Genomic DNA, 26,452 nt, shown 5'->3' with positions numbered 1-26,452 from the left:
GAATTCAGGCTTAATTCAATATACGCAACGTCAAATAGCATGCACACGCGGGTAGATACACTAAGTTTGAGTTTGTTCTATTAATTGTTGCTGACTGCTTTATTGATAGGAGTTTTTTAACCTTGTAATCTATTCAGATGAACCACCCACATACAGTCACTTTACTTATTTTACTAATTACTACTAATTACTAATTTACTAATAAACAATACCGTTACTCAACAGCCACCTTAGTTGAGTACTAGCTTATCATTAATAAGTTCAGTCGAATTCCGCTTCGTAACAGCTTAAAAAGCTGCAAAATAACAAAGTTGTTTGCTGGGAATTTAAAAAAAAAACCTTTATACTGCAATAAACCAAACAAACGACGCCTTTAAAAGGATGTTTCATAAAACATGGTGATCTAACCTTCGCGTCTATAAGAGTTGAAAAATTGCATCATGAAAGATTTCAAACGCATTTGTGCAGCACTTGAACAACACTTGCCAAATAACAGTTGCCGGGTTGCCGTTTAGTACACTCAATGAGCTTTTATTAGGCGAAAACGCCACTGATGGAGGAAACCTTTGAAACGCTTTAACGCAGCACCTATTTGTTAGTGTTGCTTGTATTTTTTTGCAAACCTTTGAATAACTTCTATTCAGCTAGAGTTCCACTATTGAATAAGTACATGAACAAAGAATGGTAAAATATTTGTACAACAAATAATTCAACGTGTTGCTTATTTAGCACCGGTTGCTTGTATACTGCTTTTATTCCACATTTGCTCTGTTAACGGCTTCCAAATTGTTCCTTGGGACGTTGAGAGTATTCACATGCATGTCGATTTTGTTGCTACCACGCTATAGCTCTTTTGCATAGAAAGGGTGTAGTAGGCAGCGAAAACGAATATCATATGTGAATCATTAACAGGTGCTTGTTTACTCAATAACGACGCTACAACAGCTTGTCTTCCGCTCATAGCCTGCAATCATAGTAATCTAATGACGTTGTTCTTAGAGTAAAAGGCGGAAAAAGGCGAAAATGTATTTCAATTTTTTTTAAACTTTATCAGTTGATTATTGTTATTTTTATGGCTTATTAACTCGTCGAAGATCAAGACAAAGCGAACACAAAAAGAATCATTCAAATCCGTTGATTCTATTTGGAGTGAAACGCCGTTATACAGACACCAACTTATTTTTATTTAATAGAAGATTTTAGACGCATGCAATTTCACCACTTATCACCGGTATGCATCTGATCGTGCATTCAGAACGCCACCTCAGACAAACCTGTCCTTTTACTTATCTTAGCCGCCGAAACTCCACCTCTCCCTTCGTGGACAACTGCCCATATAAATTCTGAAAATTTTGTATGGACCGTGGACATTATACAGACCCCCCCCCCCAGCTGTCCACGTGGAATGTGGATGTACCCCAATGGATCGAAAATATAGTATAATGCATAGTTGTGACTGAAAATTTTAATAAAATAACCAACCTTTGAACGATTTGTTACTTTTCTGATGATGTAGTTCGGATTCAATGGTAGTTTCTTTTCTACAATGTATGGCTGAGCCTTTATGAATGAAATATAACAGTTTTTTAGATCAGTGAGGTGCGGGACTAACACTGATTTGTTTATTATTCAATCTGAGTACTCAGAAGAATCTGAAGAGTCACTAGTATTATCATCATTGCCCGTGTACGAACATTTCACTCGCAAACATTTGCATTGCTACGGACGAAAAAGCTTGACTTTTTTATATTTTATGCAAAGTAGGAGTCATTGGATACCAAGGATAAAGCCGAATGTAGAGCTAAGCAGTTTTGAGGACATAATCTGCAAACTTTGATGTATATATGTCTTGGAACTAACGCAAAAACACTGCCAGAAGCTGAAAAATTTAATTTTTCCGATGATTTTCAAAATGATGTTTCTCACGAGTTCGGATTGGTTCGGATATTCTGGCAATTGACTGTTTACATTGAAACTCATTGATACTTAACTTACTTCATGAAATATGACATAAAAAACTCATTTACAGCATTTTTGTGTTTATTAAAATGTTCCCTGGCAATATCGAACCTGTTTATTAGTCTTTTAAGTTTGAAGATTGATTGAACTAACCTTCTTTGACAATAACCATAGTTGGTTTGATGATAAATCACTACGTTGCATTTGATAGTTTTGAAAAACAGTGAACGGTACGGGAGCATCGAATGCAACAACAGAAAACTAAAATTTCATCGATTTCAATCAGCTGTAATAAAGGTTAACAACTTCCGGATGCTCATAAGCTGTCGAAAGATTCAGTAGGTACTTACTTACTTACTTAGATGGCCGTACGTCCTAAGACATGGCCTGCATAACGTGGTTCCGCCAATTCACTCGGTCCATGGCTGCCTGCCTCCAGTTCCGCGGGCACCCGGTACTTTGCAGATCGTGCTCCATCTGGTCCACCCATCTCGCTCGTTGCACCCCTCGCCTTCTCGTTCCCGCCGGATTTGAAGCGAACACCAATTTTGCAGGGTAGCTATCCGGCATTCTAGCTACATGCCCTGCCCAGCGTATCCTTCCAGCTTTAGCCACTTTCTGAATACTGGGTTCACCGTAGAGGCGCGCGAGCTCGTGGTTCATCCTACGCCTCCACACTCCGTTCTCCTGCACACCACCAAAGATGGTTCTTAGCACCCGACGTTCAAAAACTCCGAGTGCTCGCAAGTCCTCCTCGAGCATTGTCCACGTCTCATGCCCGTAGAGAACGACCGGTCTTATTAGCGTTTTGTACAGGATACACTTGGTGCGAAGACTCAGATTATGCGACCGTAGTTTTTTATGGAGCCCATAGTAGGCACGACTTCCACTGATTATACGTCTCCTTATCTCCCGGCTGGTATCGTTATTCTCAGTTACGATTCAGTAGGTATCACACTTCAAAATGAGACTATGCAGAACATGGTTAATAAACTTTTGCTTTTTTGACGAGGGATAAGACAGTGAGTAAGTTCGAGGTTTTCCGAGTTTTTCTGAGAAAACCTGAAAAATAAAGAGCAAATCTGAGTAACTCTCGTGTCTCTGAATATCCATCCTTAATTTTTTTTCCCACCGCAAATATACACATGAATGTTGCTCGGTCCCACCGTTCATATATATTTCTTGCTCTCAAGGTAATCAAAGATGTAAATCATCTGAGAATTTCGGAGTAATATTGAGTAAATTAGAGTAACTCCCGTGTAAGAGAGTAACTCAGTGAGAAACTTTGAGTTTTTCTGAGAAAACGTGAAAAATAAAGAGAAAATCTGAGTAACTCTCGTGTCTCTGAAAAGCCATCCTTAAACCTTTTCCCCACCGCGAATATAAATATGAATGTTACTCGGTCTCACCGCTCATATATTTGTCTTGTTCTCAAGGTAATCGAAGATGTGAATCATCTGGAAATTTCGGAGTAATATTGAGTAAAATAGAGTTACTCCCAAGCATAAGAGTAACTCAGATAAAAGCTGTCTCGCCCATCGTTTTTTGACTTTTGATCAGGTTTTTACTTGATTTACTCCTATGTGCGGTCTCGTTTCTAATGTCGTTTTCGTTTTCGCGGTGTAGCTACACTCAAACGACACTTTTGACACCGAAAATGTTTTATTTGATTTTTCGTGCTACCCTTTTTCTGTCTCTCCTTACACTTTTTCTGTCACTGATGACACCCGAAAAAAGCAGAGTGTACTGTAGGAAGTTACCAACATATTCACACGTATGTGTCAAAACTGGTTTGTTTTGGTTTTCGTTCCACGTGGTAAAGTGTCAGGGAAATTTTTTCTCAGCACATTTGCGAGATGGACATATGAAATGGATACGAGACAAAATGACGAATGCGATAATGACCAAAACAAAACGAATTGACAGCTATCCCATTATTACGCATACCAATGCAATGACACTGAAAATGTTTTATTTGAAGCAGCAAAGTATAGCACGGAAAAAGTGTAGCTACACCGCGAAAACGAAAACGACATAACATATCCGGTTCGAAGGACCATGTAAATTACTTCTCCGATCTATGGCCACTGGTTTAGCCACTTTAGAGACCGTTCAATAATTACGTAAGCATATTTTCCCACTTTCTCGACCCCCCTTGTAAGACATCGTAAGATTTTTTGATACCCCCCACCCCCCCTCCTCCCTAGTAAGATCTTACTATATATACTATATATAGATTTTCATTGTAGTTTTATCATGCTGCCTTGCTTCAGGCACAATACTTCGTTTTCTCTTTCTTAATTCGAGTTAATCGTCCTTTCTTAATTTTCTTTTTATGAATTTTACCGTCCGCACTCTCATAAACATGGTTATTTGAACAGCTGCATCAACAATGTTTTTCTTACGTAAGATAATCAATTCACCCCCTCCCTCCCCTGTAAGACAGCATATGAGAATTGCACACCCCCCTCCCCCCACTTTGCTTACGTAATTATTGAACGGCCCCTTATGAATTTTCTGTGTGGGAAATTAAACCGCTCAATGTGCTTTGAAGGCACTTTATTATAAAATAGGAACTGGCAAGTAGTCCTTTAAATGCGTCTGATAGGATCGACTGATTTATTCCAACTAATTGATATAAATTTGGGTTGATCGTCATTATGTGACCGATTGATCTATCGATTATTCCTACTAGGACCACTATCGTGTTATTACCGTGGGAAAATGAGTTCTACTTTTCGTGCAGTTCTGAGTGACTATATTATTAATCTGTAGGGTGTCTCTAATTACGGATAATAACTTATAGCTTATACAAATATGCTTAGAATATTGAACAGATAGTATCTTACAAAATGAATGTTTGATTTCGAGTACCAAGCAACTCAAAAAACACTATACTTTTCGATTTGCTTCACCACGGTAGAGTAAAGCAAGAGTCATTTATGAAGTAAACAACCCGAATTTAGTATGCGTGACTGAGCTGTCAGAAAGCTCTATTCCCGGAGGAGTGTCACATTTTTGTTGCCCGTATTGGTGGTTGAGTTGGATATCTATGTTGCAATAATCTAAGCTAGAAGCTACTTGTCACGTCCTGACCTAGGCTTGGTACATTGAGTATGGCGGATAAAAAGCTTTGATAAAGGGTATGCCATCATGCTATCTCTTTCTAATGTGAGAGTGAAGAGTTATTTGGTTGTTTAGCTATATCTAAAAAATCACGTTTTGCTCAGAAAATTACACTCTTTCAAATGGTATATTAAAATCGGAAATCCGTGGATAGCTAACAAACCCAATTCCGGCAACCATTTCAAGTTAAATGGAATTTTTGCTGTTTTTTTTTCATTTCTGTCAGCGGATGAGATGTTGGGTACGCAGCAAAAATATGAGTATCGATAATCGATAAAGTATCGAACAATGCTGTATTGAACATCACTTGTCCCTCTGTCGGAGTTACGGTGCTGCCATCTTCAATTTGTTTATTCGGTTTATTCTGTGTGTGCACAGCAGCGATGCCAGATTGGAAGACATGTCGTTGTTTGAAGACATAACCAGCTGTGAAAATATCTTGGTTTGTGAAGACTTAGTGAAGACAATAGAAAATATGTGAGACATCCGCAATTTGCAGAAATGATGTTCTTGTTTTTGCTCGACATCATTCGTTTTACCGATATTTATTCTTGCCTTTGGCCTGTTTTGATCTCACATCTCGGGTAGGAAAACATTTTAGCTAGAAGTCCGATATTTAAAAAAATGATCTGGCATCCCTTGGGCAGAGGATAGAAATTTCTTTAAGAGTGAATGTGATAGCAACCTTTTTAATAATTTTCTCTAAAATTCGCAATTCAATGTGTTTGAAGAAGATGACTTACTTCCGCCAGGCGAATAATTATCATAACATAAATGTGAGCAACTTTCCTTACCTAGAAGGTTCTGAAAAAGTTAAATTGCAAAAAACAACAAAAGGTGTTTAAACGAATATATAATATGGCATTGGTAAGTATATTTGGTATACGTGATTGAAAAGATACAACTAGTCTTATTTTACAGCGCAAAACAATAAAAATAAGCTGTGTAAAACGTGGTTATCATGAAAAGCACAAGAAAAAAACGGTTGGTTCCGGCCCAAAAACGATGAAGAATAAAACGGTTAATATCAATATTTTTAATAAAAAGAATCAGCCCAAGTCAGGAAAATGTTTGCAACAAAAAACTTGCAAAAACAACGGTAACTTGCTTGTTTTACCTGACGATAATCTTGACGTTGAAGATATGATTAACAGTACTGAGGATCTAGACGTAGAATTGGAAAATTTGAAGGCGTTAGAACGTGACATGAATTATTCTACCGAACAGATAGAAAACGCATATCACCGTGAATTACAAAATAAGCACAATTCATCCAAAGAAACTAAACTTCTGCTACCTATTAAAACACAAGGAGGTATAATTACTCGAAGTGAAAACATATGTGGATCGAATCAGGAGTTGGAAACCACCGAAATACAACATGTGTCAGACCCAGAGCTTCAACAGGAGATAAAAGTTCCAATCGGTATCAGTGATTTGTTGATTCAGCGAAATGACGAAATAGAAAAACAAAAATACATAATTGGAACAACTTGCGCATCAATTGTTGAAAACCCTGAATTGAAAATCAAGAGTCTTGCTTCGGTGTTGGATTTAATATGTGAGAAAACCCAATCGGGTAGGATAAACATGTTCGTTACTCGGAAATTGGCACTAATATCCCTGGTGGAAGTTTTCAAAGATATTGTACCTGACTATCGATTAGGAATAGTTGACACAAATTCACAAAAATGTAAGTATTTTTTTTCGTATTCAAATGTTTGCAAAGACAGGTGTAATTCAATAGTCATAAAGTGTTCCACATTAACCCTTTCTCGGCGGGTGGTGCCGTATGGCAACACCTGACATATAAATTTTGATTGAAGCTTAACAAAATTATACTTGCAGTTTTGAACGATGAAATTATTGAATACGGTTAGAGCACACATCGAGTTTGTGTCAAATGTGCATGTATTTGCTGAGTATTACAAGTTTGAAGATAATTTTTCGAGGTAAAATCTGATTTCTCTCCGCCGGTAATGGGTTATTTAGATTATCTCTGGTACCTATTTCGTTATGAGATTTTTCAAATTGGAATTATTGAGCTATCGTTCAGCAAAATTTGATCAATTCGACGAAGATTAACTTTGCATAGTTAAAGTGATTATCTTTGACATTTCAGTGAAAAAAACAACATTGGCACGCATTAATTATGAAAAAGAGTTACTCCTGCACTATAAAAACTTTCTTATTTATTGCGAAGAATTAACACGCGTGCTGAACAGTAATAATGCAAGAAGGAGCAAACAATCACCAGAGCAAGAGCAGATTGCAGAAATTGCGGTGCAGTGTGTGTGTGATTTACTTATTGCCCATCCGTATTTCAACTATAGCTTGAACAAAGCGCAGGTGCTGGTAGCATTACTTAACAATGACCGAGAAGATATACGCAAAACTGTTCATACCTGCTTCGTGGCTATATTTAAAACCGATAACCGATGGGATATGAGTATTCATGTAAGCATAATGCGTAACATTTCATAAAATTAAGGCATGTTAGCTAGGATTATGGCACATATTTTTTGTTATGATTACGTCACATATTCATTGTTACGTATTAGAATTTCTTGTACAGCATTTAAGCAGAATCATCTGAATAACACCTTGTCGAAACATTACGCTCCCAGGTAATCGTTTCCAGGCCAAATGATCTCGAAATTCGTGTAAAATCAATCAACTATTTTCGATTCCAATGGAACTTTGCACACGTATGTATTTGGCTTAGCGAACTGCGTATTTTTCAAAGGTGGAATAATTTTCTAGACTCAAGTGTTCGACATCGGAACGAAAACATTGGGTCCGCGTTCGGTAAAATATCGGAACTAGCTCGTTCCGGCCCGATTTGGGTCCGGTCCGATTGGCTTCGTTCCGGTTCCGGTCCGGAGTCCGGTCCGAAGTCCGGTAACAAAAGTTGCCAGTTTTTTCGAGAGCTTTTTTTAGTAAAAAAATTATCATAAGACTTTTATGCATGTTGGAAAGTGTTTGACTACTAAATCAGAACAATACAAACTAAATTTCGCAATTTGTTAAAACGACTAGAGTTCTCGATTCCGATACAATGAAAAGGATCGATCCAGTAATGCTTTTTATCACAGATTACACAAGACTCTCAAGAGAGCAAACAACACATATTCCGATACTTCAGAGACCTTTGTGTAATGGGAGCAGCGAAGCGAAATGAGATCGAAAGCTTTGAAAACAATGCCACAATACAATGAAATGAAATCAACGTTCCACTGATAGCAGAGATTACAAACGCCGAACTGACGACTGCCGCGCTAATATCAGAAAAACGTCGATCGTCAGGCATCGGTAGCCTGCCGAGTGCCGATAGAGCTCTATCGAGAAAAAATTCGATGCTATCTACCGGTAACTCCATTTCTCAATGTTCGAATCTCAAACTGATGGCAATTGCATTCAATTAACCCTCTCTTCACCATGGTTACTCTAGAGCACCATAGGTTTGGATGCAAAAAGTCTTCAGAAATGTTTACCAACCCTACTCAAAATGCATAAATATATTCTTGAACAATCAGTATATTGTTAAAGAAAATATTCATGCATTTTGAGTAGTATTGGTAAACATTTCGAAGGACTTTTCGCATCTGAGCCCATGGTGCTCTAGAGTAACCATGGTAGAGAGAGGGTTAAACACAAACTCAGAACAAGTTGTGCGAGTCTATCAATTGTTCACTAGTTTCGAAGTGATAGCAGGAGCAAAATTGAAATAGCAAAAAAAAAAATGTGACAATCAATGTCTTTCTAATTTTATAAGAATCATGTGATCAATTAAAGCATATATTACAGGTTAAAAAGGCGAGCAAGGCTGAGTGGACTTCTAATAAAAGCAGCGAAGAAAACTAATAAGGATGAACAACTTGTTGCGTTCTATGACCCAAATTGGATATTTTTTATTCTGCCACCGAAAATGTCCGGGGTCCGGAAAGCATTACCCGGTCCGTGCCGGAGTCCGGATGGCTCCGTTCAGGTCCGGTCTGGAAAATGATCGGACTTGGAAAGTTCCGGTCCGATCGGACCGGACCGGACTTTTACCGGACCATACGCGGTCCGATGTCGAACACTATGCATGAGTAGTTTCGTCAGTGCAATTAAAAGTAAACCCATGAAAATCGGCAATTTTTGTCCTTTTACCGCAAACGTTAGACAGTTTTTCTGTACAATCAAAGGTTTTTGAGTTACAATGCTTTGAGTGCTTTGAAATGATGACCTATGCCAAAATGCATACACTTGCAAAAACTTGCGTCTTCTTGAAAAAGTCCCCATGCAAAATTTCAGCTCAGTTTGACTTCGACACATGCAGGGTTGTTAGGGATACTTCAGAAACAAAAAAATGATATATAAAACGGTAATCTCTGATTTTTACCAAATTAGGTTCTTAGATAGACAATTACACTGTCTAAAACTCTTCGGAACATTTCAAAAAGAGCACTCTTAAGGAGAAAAAGATTTTGCTTTAGATGGGTTTTCTTTTAATTTTATTAAATTAATCAATTTTGCAAATGGAGATTATATACCACAGATATGACAAGGCGCCAATCACTCAATATGTGGTATTCTCGGTCCATTTTAAATAGTTGCTTTTTCCATTATTGTCTCTTTTGCTTCTACATTGTTTTTAATTTTTTTTATAATTCTATGTCATATCATGTTGCTATCAATTTGGCTGAGTTCGTGCGAGCAAAGATTAGAAAGAAAAAAATGAGTGAAATCCTTATTCACTCCCTCTCATAGAACTTTTTAATATGAAACAAGATAAAATTTTTACTTAAAAAAATATTTTCAAAATAGACAAAAACAATGGAAACTTGAGCTGATAAAAAATCTGGATAAAACTGAAAAAATATACAAAAACTGGATGATTTTGTGATTCAACTGTTGTAAACTAACTGGATAACTCGAAAAAAAAAAACTGGAAGAATCTAGTTTAAATTGGAACATTGGCATCTCTTCTAACGATTTTTAGAATTTTGTATGGAGTGGTACGTCTGTTTGCCTGTGGCACCACTATCTTTCCAAAAGTGAGGTTGAAAGATTCGGTATGATGGTCTATTCGCTGCGACTATTTTGCAACCCACGCAAACTTAGCATTTGCGTTAAACTGTCGTTTGAAGCTTTGTTTAAAAAAGTTAATACGTACATAAAAAACTCTCTTTCCATGTTTCTTCAGATAAATATAAGTTTAATGTTAAGCCGGTATTAGACGAAGCAAATATTTGCTATTTTTCAATACAGATTTTACTTTGTGCAAATAAAAATCGTACCAAAAATAGCAAATATTTGCGTCGTCTAATACCTGCTTTAGACATGAATTTGAACTCAGTGATTTTTATGTACATATTTTTCATCGAATCAAAACATTTTTATAAGTAAGCTTCATTTTTACAATTTTACTAAGCTATAAGGTTTGATTCTACTTTTCCGAGGTTGGTGCCATACTTCAACTCGTAATAGTAATACATAATATCTTTTCATTTTCTAACTGAAACTTAGCTCGGCCTTTTTAACTTATTCTCTATAAATGTCCAGTTTGCTCTTATAAATATATCGATACATGATATTTGAAGTAAAAACGCTACGATGCTTGTAGAAACCATGTTTGAATTAGTAATTTTTATTAGTTTTTTCGGCTCGGATTTAGTTCTCACGGCGCGGATCTTCAAACCCCGTGGCGCGGATTTTGCGGATTCAAAGTCAAGATTTCTGTAACAACACTGCACATGCCTACGAGTGGTTAAAGTTTCAACGTTTTGACCGATGAAAAACATGCACAGGTAGTAGTTTATGAAATCGTTGATTTCAAAAATTATTTTTAAATGCCAAATGTCTTAGAAATGCATGAAATGCGAGATTTGATGTTATCTAAAAAAAAGTAGGAGGTTGTATCCAAGACACGACCGCATAAATGACGTAGAACTACGTACACTATCAACAAATGCATTGAGTGTTTCATTACCCTAGTAACACAACTGTTTTTATCAAAGTTTTATAGCGCTTTTTTGGCTGTATTGAGCGCTATAAAACTTTGATAAAACCAATATTTTTACTTGGGTAATGAGTTATATTGTCTACTAATGAAGGGTTGTGAATTTCGTGAACCGGATTCAGCAGTTAACAGATCGTGCCGAGTTAAAAACCATACACAGCACACACACACACACACAAATCATACCATATCATAGACACACACACATCATACCATATCATTATACCATACACACATCATACCATATCATACACACATACACACATGATACCATATCATACACACAGCAAGCAAGCGACCAATCGGAGGACGTTATTTTTATTTCAACAAGGCTTGACAATTTTCAATAGTGCAATAGTTCGTAGATTCAAACAACATTTTTCTGCATTTGGGCAGATGCGTGTATAATTTTCCAATCGATTGCTGCAAGAATGAAGAAAATCGGTTGAAAACCAACCGACCTATAAGCATTTGAAAAAGGACAAATTTCGTCCCAGTTTTTCAGTTTGCATCCCTGTGTGGTATGCTAAAGTAAAACGTAGTTCTACGCCAAAAAGGCATTTTGTTGTTCAAAATCGGTTGCTGATCACAACCTTTGTGCTGCCCCAACAGTGTGGGAGCTAAGATACACGGACAACATGCACTGTGGAAGCTATTTCACCTTCTGTAAATTAGACGGCCGCGACAGATGTAACTGCTAGAATCCGCACAGAATGCTTGCTTACGTTGTCAAAAATTATTAACTTTCAATGACTTGTTTATTTGCCTTGAAAAAAGGCATTTTGCTGTTCAAAATTGGATTTGGTGATGACGATCTTCATGCTGCCCTAACACGGGGGAATAACGGCAGTCTGGCGACGTGGTGACCAACCACAGGGCTAGTGCTGCTGCTGAGGAAGGACGACTGCTGTTGACAACTTGTCGCTGTCCAGTACTATTATGAGCGGCTTCGGCTGAAACTCTTATATAGGCCAAATAGCATGTTTTCAATTGCAAGGTATATGATTTTGTCGACCGTGCTTGGGAAGCAATCATATAACGACCAATCAGAGGACGTAATCTTCGTTTAAACAAGGCTTGACAATTATCAATAGTACAATAGTTTGCATAGTCAATCAACAATTTTCTACATTTGGGTGGATGCGTGTATAATTTTCCAAACAATTGCTGCAAAAATGAAGGAAATCGGTTGAAAACCAACCGATTTATAAGCATTAAAAAAGGGACATATTTCGTCCCTTTTTCGTTAATAGTTAGTTCGTAGTTCTACGTCAAATATGGGCTTTCTAGGACTTTTTGAAATGAGGAAGTTTATTTTTCGAGATAATACCAGATCTCGACGTTTTATGCATTTCTGAGACATTTGGTATTAGAAAAAATTTAGTTTTCTATAAACATGGGACAACGATCGATAGAACGGCACTATGGCCCAGTTGATTTTACCGTAGCAATACTGAGCGGGTAACTCTTCGATCGCAGCGTTTCATAGAAAACGGACCAACCGGCGAATCGCAGCAAAGCATAGCATTGCTGAACCTGTCAGGACATGGATATGGGATAGAGGACAGCTACCGGAGGAATGAGAAGAGGGAGTCCAACATACAAGAAGGGTGACAAGTTGGAAGGTAGCCTACATATGCTCTCCCAGATCATATTTTGCCGCAATTCGCTAGAAAGAAGGTTTGTGGGAAGTCATCAAGTCGGTTATGAAGATCCGAGTCTTCACGCTGCGACAGGTCTTCCAATAATGCCGCGAATATCAAGTTTACACGCACCACCGCATTTTAACCCTCTCTCTACCATGGTTACTCTAGAGCACCACAGGTTTGGATGCAAAAAACCTGTCGAAATATTTAGGGGCCATCCACATACCACGTGGACAGATTTTTAACGATTTTGACCCCCCCCCCCCACCCTCCTTGGACAACTGACCATGTAAATTCTAAAAAAATTGTATGGACCGTGGACATTAGCCAACCCCCCCCCCCCCCCCCCCAAAGCTGTCCACTTGGTATGTGGATGGCCCCTTACCAATACTACTCAAAATGCATAAATATATTCTTGAACAATTATTATTTCGTTCAAGAATATATTTATGCATTCTGAGTAGCATTGGTAAATATTTCGAAAGGCTTTTGCGCTTCCAAACCTGTGGTGCTCTAGAGTAACCATGGTAAAGAGAGGGTTAAGGTCGCTTACGATACTATCGTAATAATCTTCGAATAACCTTACAGTTAGGGTTTGCAATATTCCCGAGAATAGATTTCCCGGGAAACGGGAACGAAAAATCTCATTTCCCGAGAATTCCTGGGAACCGGGAAAGGAAAAAAATCCTTAGCGAAAATGAGATTTCAAATAAAGTTTATTAATATAAGTTTCAAACTATCGTTTACAATTTAATTATCAATTGAAGAACAAAATTTATTCAAGTTCATTCCAGAAATTTATTAACAATCGTCTATCAATCGCCTCAGATCCGCTGACAATTTTTCGTTAGGCCCAAATAATGTAGTTCCCTTCTGTAAAACTTTGCTTAAGATCGCTGAATCACCGCTGGTGTCTGATTTCTAAAATACTTCTAAATCACCGACTCCAGCTCTTGCTACATTTCATTAGAAACTGAAGAGTCCAGTACTTTTAGCTTGTTGAAGATAAAGCTGAGTGTTTGGCAGTCAGAATTTATAGCATTTGAATGTCTTCGTAATTAATGTGAAATCGCGACCACGACCCAAGTCAGTGTAAACTGACTGAGTTTTATTAATTTATTTATTTCTGGTCGCATTGATTTACGGGTTTCATTTTTTTATATCAATTTACAGGTTTCAAAATTTTTTGTCAACAAACAAAGAAAAAATCAGCAACTATCCGCTAAGTAGTAAACTCACTAGCAAAAAAAGACATAAGACGAAAAAAATATTTCTTAATTTATCGTTTACTGAATAAGACAGCATATATTTTTGACAAATAAATTGAGCAAATAATTTGATATTACACGGCAAACAAATTTTGATCGTCGTTTCAAGCAAATATTTGTTTCGTATAATGCACACTATGAAGCTGCTCTACACTTCTGGGACGTAAGTTTCGTGTTTTGTTACGATATTTAGTTTTATTGCAATATTGTATGGAAAATTTTCCGAAGAGCTCGAGAATCCCGGGATCCCGGGAATCAATATTCCTTTTCCAAACCCTACTTACAGTTGGTGTCGAGGTACGATACTGGCCTAACAGGCCAGTCGTCGTAGGTTCGAGTCTCGGCTTGGGAGAGACTGTTAACGAGACGATTAAACTTTAACACTCGTGTCGTTATTTTGAACGTTTATAATAGAAATCATTTCAGAACAGTGAAAACCAAAACAACCTCATTCGACAATTTATACTGTACCGTGCGGTGTACAGTATCTAAACAAACTTTCACTACTTGGATTCATTATTACCGAAACTTCTCTGAATACCATTTACAAGGCCTTTGAAATTCATTTCACTGTTTTGTCATTGATTATGGTAAACGAAATTCATGCATTGTCGCAGTGAACATTGGTAGTTGCACAAGAAAATAAATGTGATGACACTGAGAATAATTCAATTCATCAACTCGTGAATAAACACCGATAATCTAAGGCAATGGTCAGTAGGATCGTAACGCTAGCCCCGCAATTGAGTCCTGTACATTAAACAGTTGGCTTCGAAGCCTGTGTATAATAAACAAAAGGTTATGTTTTTCATGCCAACTGGAAGGCTTCCTCAGAAGCAAGACAATCATTACGCCATGTAATAGAATCACACAGAACCTGCTCAGTATGAATGAAGTTGATCTGAGTACTTTAACTGGCCTTAGGGATGGGCGATACTTGTATCGATACCAACGGTATCGATACCAGGAGCAGAAGTATCGAGTATTTCGGCATTGATACTCGTTGCTTGCGATGAGTAGCGGTATCGATAGTTTGCCAACAATACTTTGAAACCGATACCGATACCACCGATGCCTTCTATTGGGGATAGGAGATACCAGCATCGATACCAAAGGTATCGATACTTCGGCCAAAAACATCGAGTATTTGGCATCGATACTTTCTATACCGATACCGCGATACTTGGTATCGTTTTGTGCAAAAGTATTCGAGTACTCAGGTATCGATACTTCAGACAGTATCGCCCATCCCTAACTGGCCTATTGATTGGACACTATCCAAACAGGAATTACCTTGAAGAAAAAAGGTAAACTGACAGATGACATATGTCGTTTTTGTAGTTTTGCAGTAAAAACTTCGAAACACTTACTGTGTCCTGGGAGGATACGGAGCTGTGTGAGTGTCAAAATGAACCAGAATGAGCTGTCACTGACTGTCAATTTGAACCAAGAGAAAAAAACGTTTTTTTTTTGTAATGAGTATTGTTATAACTGAACGGTATTGTCGTTTTACAAAACATATTGGTTTATTTTTACGTAAAATAATAAATCTCATAAGCTTTGAGTAATAATCATGTTAGCGAACTTCGATTATTAAACTTGCGTTTTTTTCTGGATTTAAGGATTTGGTTACTATTTCGAATACAATTCATCACGGCCGAATGTTGATTCTCCTTTCACAAAATAGTGAGATGTAGGATTGTAACATTTTTGAAACTGCATGAATCCCTGAAAAACCAGCCTCACAGGTTACGCTCTCGTACACATTTTCAGAATGTCTGCGCAAATATATATAAACTCAAAACTCTGAAGAGGCTTTTATACAACGGCAAGTTGAAAAAAGGCAGACTCGAAAAATTTGTGTTTTACAGACAAATTTGCACATTCAGTATTCCTGATGTTAATAAAAACTTCGTTTGAGTCATGCATGCGTTACATCAAAAAGATTGCTACATGCTATCAAAAAACGACGCATGTCCGTGTTCTCTGTTTTGAGTGTAGTATTCGTTTCTCCCTCCCAGACTGTGCTATGCAGTGCATTGATTGAGCGAAGACTGCGTATTCTTGGAAAAGGTGTCCTTACGCCTAACAAGACATGGTCTGCTGAACTAATAAAGGTAAGGAACTTCATCAAAGAAGTGGAACGGGATGGAACGAACCACAATGCATCTAATTATTGGTAGCAGTGGCCATGAGCTCTTACAAGAAAAAAAGGTCATGTTCTGAATCGGAACGTAGCACCAGTGCTTTGGTTTGTTTTAAGATAGTATCTACCTTGTAGAGCTATTGGAAATTATGGACGACAGCGGTTTCTCTGCGAAACTAACGTGACTTATTAAAGCCAGAATGGATGGCGTATCAAGCTTGTCTGAAACACCCAAGGGACTTCGACAAGGCAACGGTCTTTCCTGCGTCCTGTTCAATATTTGCACTTAAAGATGTTGTGGGCGATCCAGGCGATTCGCATATCTCCAATTTGTTTAACCCTCTAGTGCCCAAGATAATTTCAAGGCGGGCTTCGGTAAAATCACTATGAATTATTATGAACACTTTTTAAGTATTTATTAAAGCTTTTTAAAGGTTTGACTGAAGCCCGCCAAAAGACGGCGTTGGGCACTAGAGGGTTAAATTTGTTTCGAGAACTGAAATCAATATCAAATGTTTTCCACGTGTTGAGAACAATTAGGAGTTTCTCATGGAACGATAAAGTATAAAGCACGTGTGTTGAGATAGAATATTAGAATGACTCAATTTATTGATAAGAGTATGAGTAGTAGCAAGTGGTCCCCGTGGCTCTGTGGTTAGCGATGTCGGTCGGCTAGCTCTCTAACACGGTTGTGATATCGAGTTCGATTCCCGATCGAGTCGAGGAACTTATCGAGCTCAAAATTTTCTCGACTCAGCACTGAGGCACGGTGTATCGTTGTACTCATCCTACACATGCAAAATGTGCCAAAAAAACAATATCGATAACGAATTCTCTCAACTAATCTATTTTTTGCGCAGTCGTTTTTGAGCAGAACCATCGTTCCAACAGTGATGTTAGGTAGAGTCACCGGCCACTTTTTGTGATTTTGAAGTTGACCGATGTAGGCACAGGCGGTTAATAGAAATATCACACAAATCAGGCTCTGGGAGAGAGTAAAGGGGTTCTCCCACGAGAAAATGTTCAGGAGTTAGAGCAACTACGTTGGCAGGATCGGATGACATTGGAGATAACGGTCGGGAGTTCACTATTCCCTCGATTTGCACTATTAGCGTGTTGAATTCATCAATCGTCAGCGTTTTGTCTTTCATAACTCGATAGAGATGTTACTTGAAGATCTTCACCGCGGCTTCCCATAAACCGCCGAAGTGAGGTGATCGTGCTGGATTGAAAGGAAAGTTGCCATCTTCGGAGCAGTGAGTGATTACACTTTCGGAGTGATGCATCTCATTGACCTCACGGCGATATTCCTGGAGCATTCGATTAGCTCCCACGAAAGTTCGTGCGTTATCACAATAAATGTTCGAAACGCGTCCACTACGACCGACAAAACGTTTTGATGAATGCGACAGATGTAAGGCTGTACTACCTTCGACCACATACAAACGAAAATCGCGACGAAAACTTTTATCGATGATCCCCGACGATTGGGTGGTTTTACATTAAACGGGCCACAATAGTCGACACCACATGACGCGAACGCGCGGGACGGCTGACCCATTATCTAACTGGCGGGTTTTGATTTACACCGAAAACAGTCCAAACAGCTATTTACTACTTTTCTAGCAACTTCCTCTGATTGGCCAAAATCTTTGTCGTATAGCGGCTAACAGTAGATGTGGTCCGGAATGCAGTGTGCGAAGATGTATTGCTTTTGCAATTAGAATTGTCAGATGAGCCGTGTGTAGTAAAATCATGGGGTGTCTGGTGTCGAACGGAGCATCCAGTTGTTGGAGTCGAAGAATACCTTCCGGGTCTAAAACGGTATCATAAATTTTGAGCTTCGTTTTGAAGTTGAAATTCACCTTTGTTGATTTCTTGTGTTTTTGAATGTACTTAATTTCTGAAAAAAAAAATTCAATTGGGTTTGCTTTACAAGAAGCTTAAGTGCGTCATTGATTTCTTTGCACGATGAAGGACCAGTTTAACGATTTGCTCGGCACGAACGACAATTGTTAGTGAACCTCATTATCCAAACAGCAGGGTGGTCACTCTACCGGGAAAATGGGAAAAGCGGGAGAAAGACAGGAATTTCAAATCACCGGGAAAAAAGACGTAAAAACCGGGAAATTGGGCTTTACATCGGGAGAATCATATTCCTTCATATCTTCTGCCTTACCGTGGAATGGGGTGAAATTGATCACCTGAAAATTCGTGATAAAAAATACTAATCAAAAGATATTGCTCTTACAACACTAGGCAATGTTAACGTGTCCTTAAACGCAACTTTTGCATGATTCACATACCTGTCAAAGATAACCCTCGCATGCCCGGTGCAATTTTTCATATTTTCGAAAAAAATTCTAACTCAGTCAAAACTCAATCAAATTTGATCAAACAAGTTTCCAAATAAAAAAAGTATTGAAAATACTTAAAGTAATCTTAGTTGAGGGTTAATTACGTCAAATTTGGAGAAATGAGTAAAGTTTAATAAAAGCTCAAAAAATGTAATTTTCAACAATGATCATTCCATAGCATTAGAGAAATACTGATGAATTCGCAGGAAACCACAAAGATTTTAATTTCAGAGCTAGTTTTTGAGCTTTTGCAACAAATCGAATCGAAATCGGTCTATCGACGATCAAATAAGAGCAATTTTAGCAACAAGCAGCTCGTGAACCAAAATAAACTAATTTAACCTGAAATATCGTTGTTTTCGTTTCCAATTTAACTGTAAATGATATTTTTCAGTACAAAAATCATCATTTATCTTTAGCATATCGAAAAAAAGCACATTGCCAAAAGAATGTATGGATTTCAATGGTGATCAATTTCACCCCAATTTACTTCACAGTACCTTATAGAATGATCGAATTTATTTCATGAAGTAGATGATAGAAATTTCATCAATAGCCATAGAGGTTTACTAGAGCACATACCAGTACTTGTTTTAAAATTATACTATTTCGGGAAAAATGTACGTGACGCTAGTTAATTAGAAATTGTTATAAAAATTGATCAATTTCACCCTGTTCCATGGTACTTGTTTGACCATTTCTAAGGAAACATCAACGTAAAAACCTGTAATTTTTGCATGATGACCTAATTGGCTCGATTCTGTCAGTTATGACAAGAAAAGTTGAAAGAAAACTATATTCTTTCATTGTTTTCAGTTTGATCTCTAGGAAAAAAAAATGTGTTGAGCAGTGTTGTGTTACGAAACTATACTATTGATTTTTACACACAAGCACATTGTTTGGGAAAAGTTGCCACTATAGTTCTATTATTCTATTATGAATTCAAGCTTGATCAGCAGATAAACATTTTTTTCTGTTTCGTCGCATATTTTGTCGGGTTTTTGAAGAAAAATGTTCCAATGTATACAATTCCTTTTTAAGTGGATTACTCAGTTTTGAATTAGATGGAAGAATCTTTTGATTGCATAAAATATGTACATGAACAGTGTTCGACATCGGATCGGGTAGAGTCCAGCCAAAAGTAAGATAAAACCAGAATCTCCAAAGCTCAATCTCATTTCGGACCGAATCGGAACGGAGCTACTTCTGAGGTCGGAAAAAGTCTGGCAGAAAAAATAACACTCGATTTTTTTATGATTTTAATCACAAGCTGAACATTCATATTGTATTTCTATTTGCATTTTTTTGCAAGAGCATTATCATTGCAATTCAAGTGACATACATATTTTAAAGAGAATCTAGGTATATCAAATATGCCCTCATTCGTCTGCCATGACGCGAAAATTCGAATAATATCTGCTGAAATTTGGTTAATAATATAAATAATCAGAACTCTGGTAGTTTCAACATATTTCACATTAAATTTTTTGCGGAAACTAAAAAAGTTATTTTTTTATTCTGTGATCCTTCCTGACTACTACCATCATTATGAGCTTCTCGTAAGAGAGTTCTCAGAATGTTTTGCATTTCAAAACCAAACATTAGCTACACAAAAGAAGGAAAACTATTCCAGAGTCTTTGAATTAAAATGTCATTAAAAATTAAATTTTTCAAAACCACAAATGTGACATTTTGCCCTTAAAGTTTTAAAACGTAACGATTTCCATTCATAATAATAAATGGAACATATTAAGTAGTTTGCATTTCCCCGCGCAGTGACTGAATAAACATGAGCATTTTTTGATTTGAAAAAAAAAATTGCATTTGGAAGATACATGTCTTTTTCGTAGATTATCGGATCATTTGGACTTAAGCGATATATTTCGAAAGGGCGTTTCGGGTCTGGTAGATGAAATCATTGAAAACTCGTATCTAAACAACTTCCACAAATATAATCTATGGACGAGTTGTAGAAAATAATTACTAGATTTGGAAAAAATATAATATTGAAACAAAAAAATTCTGTTTTTCGGATAATTTTTCTTTTTTATTTCAAATCGATTTAAAATTGATGTCATTTTAAAATTTGTAAGATCGAGCAAAAAATATTTTTCAACGTTTTCGGCAGAACAACCACGGACACATTTTTTAGAATTTTCAAGACGATTTTGATAGGATTTGTTGTACACTGTTTAAAAAAAGGATCTTAGATTTATCGAATTCCTGAAAAACGGTCTTGATTTTGTTTAGAAATACAGTGAAATTGCTTTTTACACAGTTTTCGGTGTGATTTTCCACGCATCTTTTTACCGCGAGTTTCGGAATTTCCCTGGTTTATCAAGTCACGTTTTTCTCTAATTGTTTTGAATAACAAAAATTGTCAAATTGTTTATTCAGAGTGTCGTGAGTGAATTTTTTTTCGGGTCTGAGAAAATCTCATACATTCTATTGGGCCCAGCTCGAAGTTTCTCGAAAAATAAAATGTTTCGAGATATCAGACATCGACGTTTTGTGCATTTCTAAGATTTAGAGATGCGCCGAATAGCACTATTCGGCCTTCGGCCGAATACCGAATAACCTTTTCTCCATTATTCGGTGAGACGAAGATTCGGCCGTATATTCGGCTGAACACAACGTTGATCGTATGATAACAAAATAACCAAATGGTCATTGTTTGAAGTTTAAATTGTTTCTTTCGCTTTTCAACTGTTCATGTACGAAAATGATTGAAAATTGTCCGAACTATTGCACAAGAAATGATTAATTTTGCGCCTATGGAATGAGACACGCTAATCCGTGGCGCACCTACTTTTGTTCTTATTTGAGTTGTCGTTTAAAAATAATGTTTTTAAGGATTATGGTTAACACAATTTAAAAGTTTGTATTACAACTACATTCTAAGTGTTTTTGCAAAGCAAGCAGTGCATGCAAATGTATAAAATGCGAGAAATGAACGAGAACTGAGGATGTGACTTTGGCTCAGAAAAAATATACCTCATCCAGGCAAGACATGAACTATTGTGTGGAGATTGCGGTTCGTGTTCCGTTTTAATGAGATATATTCCTTTCTAAGCCCAAGTTACATCTTCAGTTTTCATTTACCCCCGTTCATAAAACTATACTTTTATATTATTTTCTGATAATCATTGGCCACTATTCGGCCGAATAATCAACTTACTATTCGGCGAGCCGAATATTTGGCGAAATCCAATTTATGCTGATATTCGGCCCGAATATTCGGCGCATCTCTACTAAGATTTGCCATCGAAAAAATAAATTTGACAATTTCATGTGCATTTTTTCATTGGTCACTCTAAGGCTCTTCTTCCCGAAGTCTGCATGAGATCAAATTTTGCATGAGGACTTTTTATTTGAGAGCTAGAGCTTAGAGAGAGCTTGATTGATCACCATGAGGACTTTTTATTTGATAAGACAAAGTCCCAAAGCAAAACGTAGCTCGATGGTTAAATTTATCCCAAACATTCTATTGGCACCCTAATATAGAACCATTCCAAGCTCAAGAGCAGGTTGACAGAGAGAAAAAGCAGATGGAATCAAGAAAGCACGAAAAGGCGAAGATTGTCGAAAACTTGAAAATAAAAAAGGCGAAAATTGTGCAAGAGGTCTCTATGAAGGTAGTTGCTGAAGTCGACGAACAGCTAAAAGCGAAGAAGGAGAAATATTTTCCTTTTTTTATTCTCGTTTATTTTCCGTCGGTCTAGTTCCGCCATTGTTGTTGTGCCAATCACCGACGCCCAGGCAGGCGACTCCAGCCAGGACCCAGGACCCCCCAGGAGATGGAAGGCGTGATCCCAGAGATTTTTCGCCTCAGAAAATCTCCCGGTGTCAGGTAGGATTAAATCTAGACCAATTGGGTTGGCTGCGAGTGGATCACGCCACCCCACAACCATCGACACCTATGCACAGTGGGGCGACTCCATACAAAGGCTTGCCAAGCAAAAGAAGTGTCGATAAATGCGACAAAAACTTGGTATTTGCATAATTTTGGGGCGCTGAACACGATTTTGGAATCCATTTTTTGTTTGGGGTCGTCCATAAAGCACGAAATCCAATTTTTAATATTTTTGACACTTTTTTTGGCACTTTTTTCCTTTTTTATAAAATTATATGATCTTTGACCACAAGTAGTGCCACCGGGCGTCCTTCCCATTGAAAAAAATAAATCGTAATTAATGGACGACCCCTCGAACTAAACAAATTTTGCTTAAATATATATAATTTTTTAAATAAACTAAAACAATATAAATAATACAAACTAATTACAAATTTTAAAAGTCATCATTATCATCATCATCTTCCGCTGTGATCGCTTAAATCTTGTGTTGAATTGTTTCCAGAAAATTTGAAGTTCATTATACTTATCAGCAAAAAATTTTGTGATTTTGGCCCAAATTTATATTTTATTCTTACGGATTAAGTACGATATCATAAATTTTCTTTAATGGGGTGTCATGGTTACGGTTAAAATTAATCCTGGATGAAATTTCAACTTCAAAAATAAAAACTAAAAAAATTTGCTTTCGCTTTTTTTACTAAAGTGTCAATTTGCGCAGTATTGCGCTACAGCGGACAGTATGCATTTGAAAGCTTACGTTTTTACCTAAATTTTGAATGTAGTCACAACCGTGGCAAACTGCGGCAACTAAACTTTTAAGCTACTTTTCTACAAAAAATCAAGTTTTTTTTAAATTTTTTTTAGTGTCAGGCCTACTTTAACCAAATTTTACAATATCTAATGAAAAGGGTTTGTTTTGCACAATATTTACAACAACTTTTCCTTTGACGTCAAAAAAATTCAAGCTATCATTGAAGCTACAGAGCATTTCAAAGTAATGTACTTTTTTTCAAAAAAAAAAACGTCAGTTCGCCAAGCTTTGAAAAGTCATAAAAAATTTAGATTTCATGATATTGCACCCAAATTTTGGATTTAGACACTTGTATGTTATAGCAATAAAGGAAAAATATTATGAAACAGCTAACGAAAAAAAAATTTTTTGGCTGATGGCCAGCGATTCCCCACTGTGCCATGTCGGCGTTGGAATTCTAACCCAGGCCTCGAGCGTGGTTGGCGGAGACGTTACCAACTACGCTAGGCCCCCGCCCCAAATATTTTCCATTGTTTTATGATAATATTTTTGCAAGGACATAAGTAAACAGATGTTTTTCTCATATATTTAAAAAAAAAAACACCGGGAAATTTTAAGAAATTCCATCGTGAAAACCGGGAAATTAAAAACTGATTTTGAGTGGCCACCCTGAAGCAGTTTGTCTATGAAGAGGAGTGAGCGCCGAATGCCTTTCGATGTAACCTGTTTCTGGCACGTTTATGGTAGTCATGACTGCGACAGTTTGACGAGCTTCGAGCTTACGAATTTGAAGATGTAGTGGGGAGAGTGTAATACAATTTTGTGGCCATTTTTACATAGGAACTCTGGTTCATGCCACCAAAGCTTGTCACCAAAAAGTAAGGACGGAAATACACCCCTGGAGATCCTATCTGCTGGACTGAGATGAGTAGGCACATGCCGACAGTTGCTTCCCCTTCCCCCTACGAACACCTTCCAGATCGAAGAAGAGAATGCCAACTAACGCAATACAATAGTTGCGTCGATCCAGTAGGTAACCTTGCAGCTTGATTTCATTGATTCTAACACAAATGCTGTCAAGCACCGCAGCGCAAAGTTCGAGACGTGGAAGGGATAGCTTCGAGGACTGACTCGTGATTTCGAAATGATGAGATTGCTGGCCGATGAGAAGATGTACCATCTTCTCTCGTTGCTTTCACGTAAACACGATCGGACGCGTCAGAGATACATTGCTCGATTTCTTGTTGGTTATCTACGAGTATCCATCTACGAATTGTGAGCGATTTGAGTGTGCATATCTCTTCGTGGTACTCAACCACCAATTTGTATGCTCTGCTTGCAACGGATCATTCCATGAATAGTCATGGACCCATAAGGATTGCAGAAAGATCTTTGCAGTTACGATAGCGGATCCGATTAGACCAAGTGGGTCGAACAATTGTGACACTTCCGAAAATACTGAGCGTTTAGTCAGTAGCTCCGAGTAGGTTGTCAACAGTCGAAACGTTGCACACGATGGTAGAGTTGTTGCTTTCAAATGCTTCACCTGCTACTACATATCCAAAAACAATTTTACGTAGGTAAGCCACTTTCTAATGTGAATTGATCATCCTCCAAAATTACGAAGAACGATTCGATGCCGATGATCATATCAACATCGTGTGCCATGTCGAATTTCGGATCTGCGAGTGAGTGAGGTAACGGTAAACAACCCATCATGATATATCCACATTACTTGTGGGCAATATTCTGGTTAACACTTGCGTACTCGACCGGAGCCGAAAAAATGAAAATTCTTTTATCTGCCATTTCGCAAGATCTGAACCGATTTTGATCGAACCTTTTTCAAAAGATCACAAATTTATCATAGTTTTTGGGACAATAGGGGACATTTCGAAATTATCCGTTGTTTCAGAATTATCGAGGGGAACCGTGGGGTAAGTACCCTTCCAGAGACACAGTCAAGATTGAAAATGGCAGCGGAACCTTGCTTGCGACTCTAAGTTTTTGCAAAACAACACTATTGGCGATCGGTATTTGGCGTGTTTGGCCACTACTGGCTGAGGCCCTTGTCACAAACTGTCACAACTTACTAGCCCCCCCCCCCCCCCCCCCACTTAATTACGTCACGTTTTTATTTCCGTTTAATTCATTCTTCACGTTAAAATTAGCATTGGGCGATACTGTGAATAGTATCGATTGAGCATCGATACTGAGCAACTCGGATGTATCGGTATGCTCAAAATATCGGACGAAAAGTATCGATACGAGCGCATCGATAATTATTGACTAATCGTCAGTTGAATTCAACACTGGCACAATTCATTTTGCAGTTTTGAGTTCTTGGTGGCAACTGATGTCAAATACTATTAAGTTTCATCTCACAAAGAGCCATTTCAAAATTCACAAAATATTGAAGTTATAAGTAGATGTGCCTTTATAGCTCAAATCTAATTAACGACGAAAAACTAAGGTTACAACTCATTACATGCACATAATAGACCCAAATAGGTTAAAAACATGCACATAAAAGACCCAAATAGGTTAAGAAAAGTCCTAAAATTTGTTTTTCCCTAAATTATGAGTTTTGGGTATTGAATTCAACTGACGATATGTCAGCGAAAATAAAACAGTTAATTTTACCGCAATGTAGATTTAAACTCAGTTTTTAATTTTCATCTTGAGGTAGATAATGGGCCAGTTGAAACCTAGTCTGTTCAGCCCCGATATTTAGGGAGGAATAATGGCTGATTTGTTGCGTGCGGACTATATGAATACCATGGGATTGGGGACAATGTGGGAAGGTAATCGAGAGTTTGGTTCAAAAATGAGAATAAGAAAAAGTTCTACATATTTGGATGTGATGATACTTATAGCATTTCCTCTGTTCTGATGATGATTTTCAGAGAAAGATATCCATTATTCTAGTCGCGTTGCATATCTGTGAATGATAACATTGTTACCTCTCACCGCTATGATACTCATTTTATCGTGTTGGTAGTCAGAAAAGATTATACATACATACATACATACATACATACATACATACATACATACATACATATATACATACATACATACATACATACATACATTACATTACATTACATTACATTACATTACATTACATTACATTACATTGCATTACATTGCATTACATTGCATTACATTACATTACATTACATTACATACATACATACATACATACATACATACATACATACACACATACATACATACATTGCATGCATACATACATACATACATACATGCATACATACGACATACCGATATGCGACATCCTAGGCCTCCAGCCTCCCCAGCAAAGCAGTCAGACGT

At 37.4% G+C, this 26,452-nt stretch overlaps 1 protein-coding gene across 3 annotated transcripts in view; it reads left to right on the top strand.

Annotated features, from left to right (window-relative positions):
* The first annotated feature begins 5,584 nt into the window (after positions 1 to 5,584).
* Positions 5,585 to 26,452, top strand: part of LOC129721723 (nucleolar complex protein 3 homolog) — a 58,368-nt gene continuing 37,500 nt past the window's right edge. The window contains exons 1-3 of one of the 3 annotated variants that reach the window (XR_008727452.1): positions 5,585 to 5,952; positions 6,007 to 6,778; positions 7,208 to 7,542. Coding sequence is in view for 2 of the 3 variants with exons in the window: in XM_055674630.1 (XP_055530605.1) it covers positions 5,944 to 5,952; positions 6,007 to 6,778; positions 7,208 to 7,542 (1,116 nt within the window). In the remaining variant the exon portion in view is untranslated. The remainder of the gene's footprint in view (positions 5,953 to 6,006; positions 6,779 to 7,207; positions 7,543 to 26,452) is intronic. The other 2 variants (XM_055674630.1, XM_055674629.1) reach the window with 2 other exon arrangements.

Source organism: Wyeomyia smithii, chromosome 2 (genome assembly GCF_029784165.1).
Source record: "Wyeomyia smithii strain HCP4-BCI-WySm-NY-G18 chromosome 2, ASM2978416v1, whole genome shotgun sequence".
Classification (NCBI taxonomy): domain Eukaryota; kingdom Metazoa; phylum Arthropoda; class Insecta; order Diptera; family Culicidae; genus Wyeomyia; species Wyeomyia smithii.
Note: the sequence above shows the minus strand (reverse complement) of the source record. Positions and strands in the feature narration are given on the sequence as shown.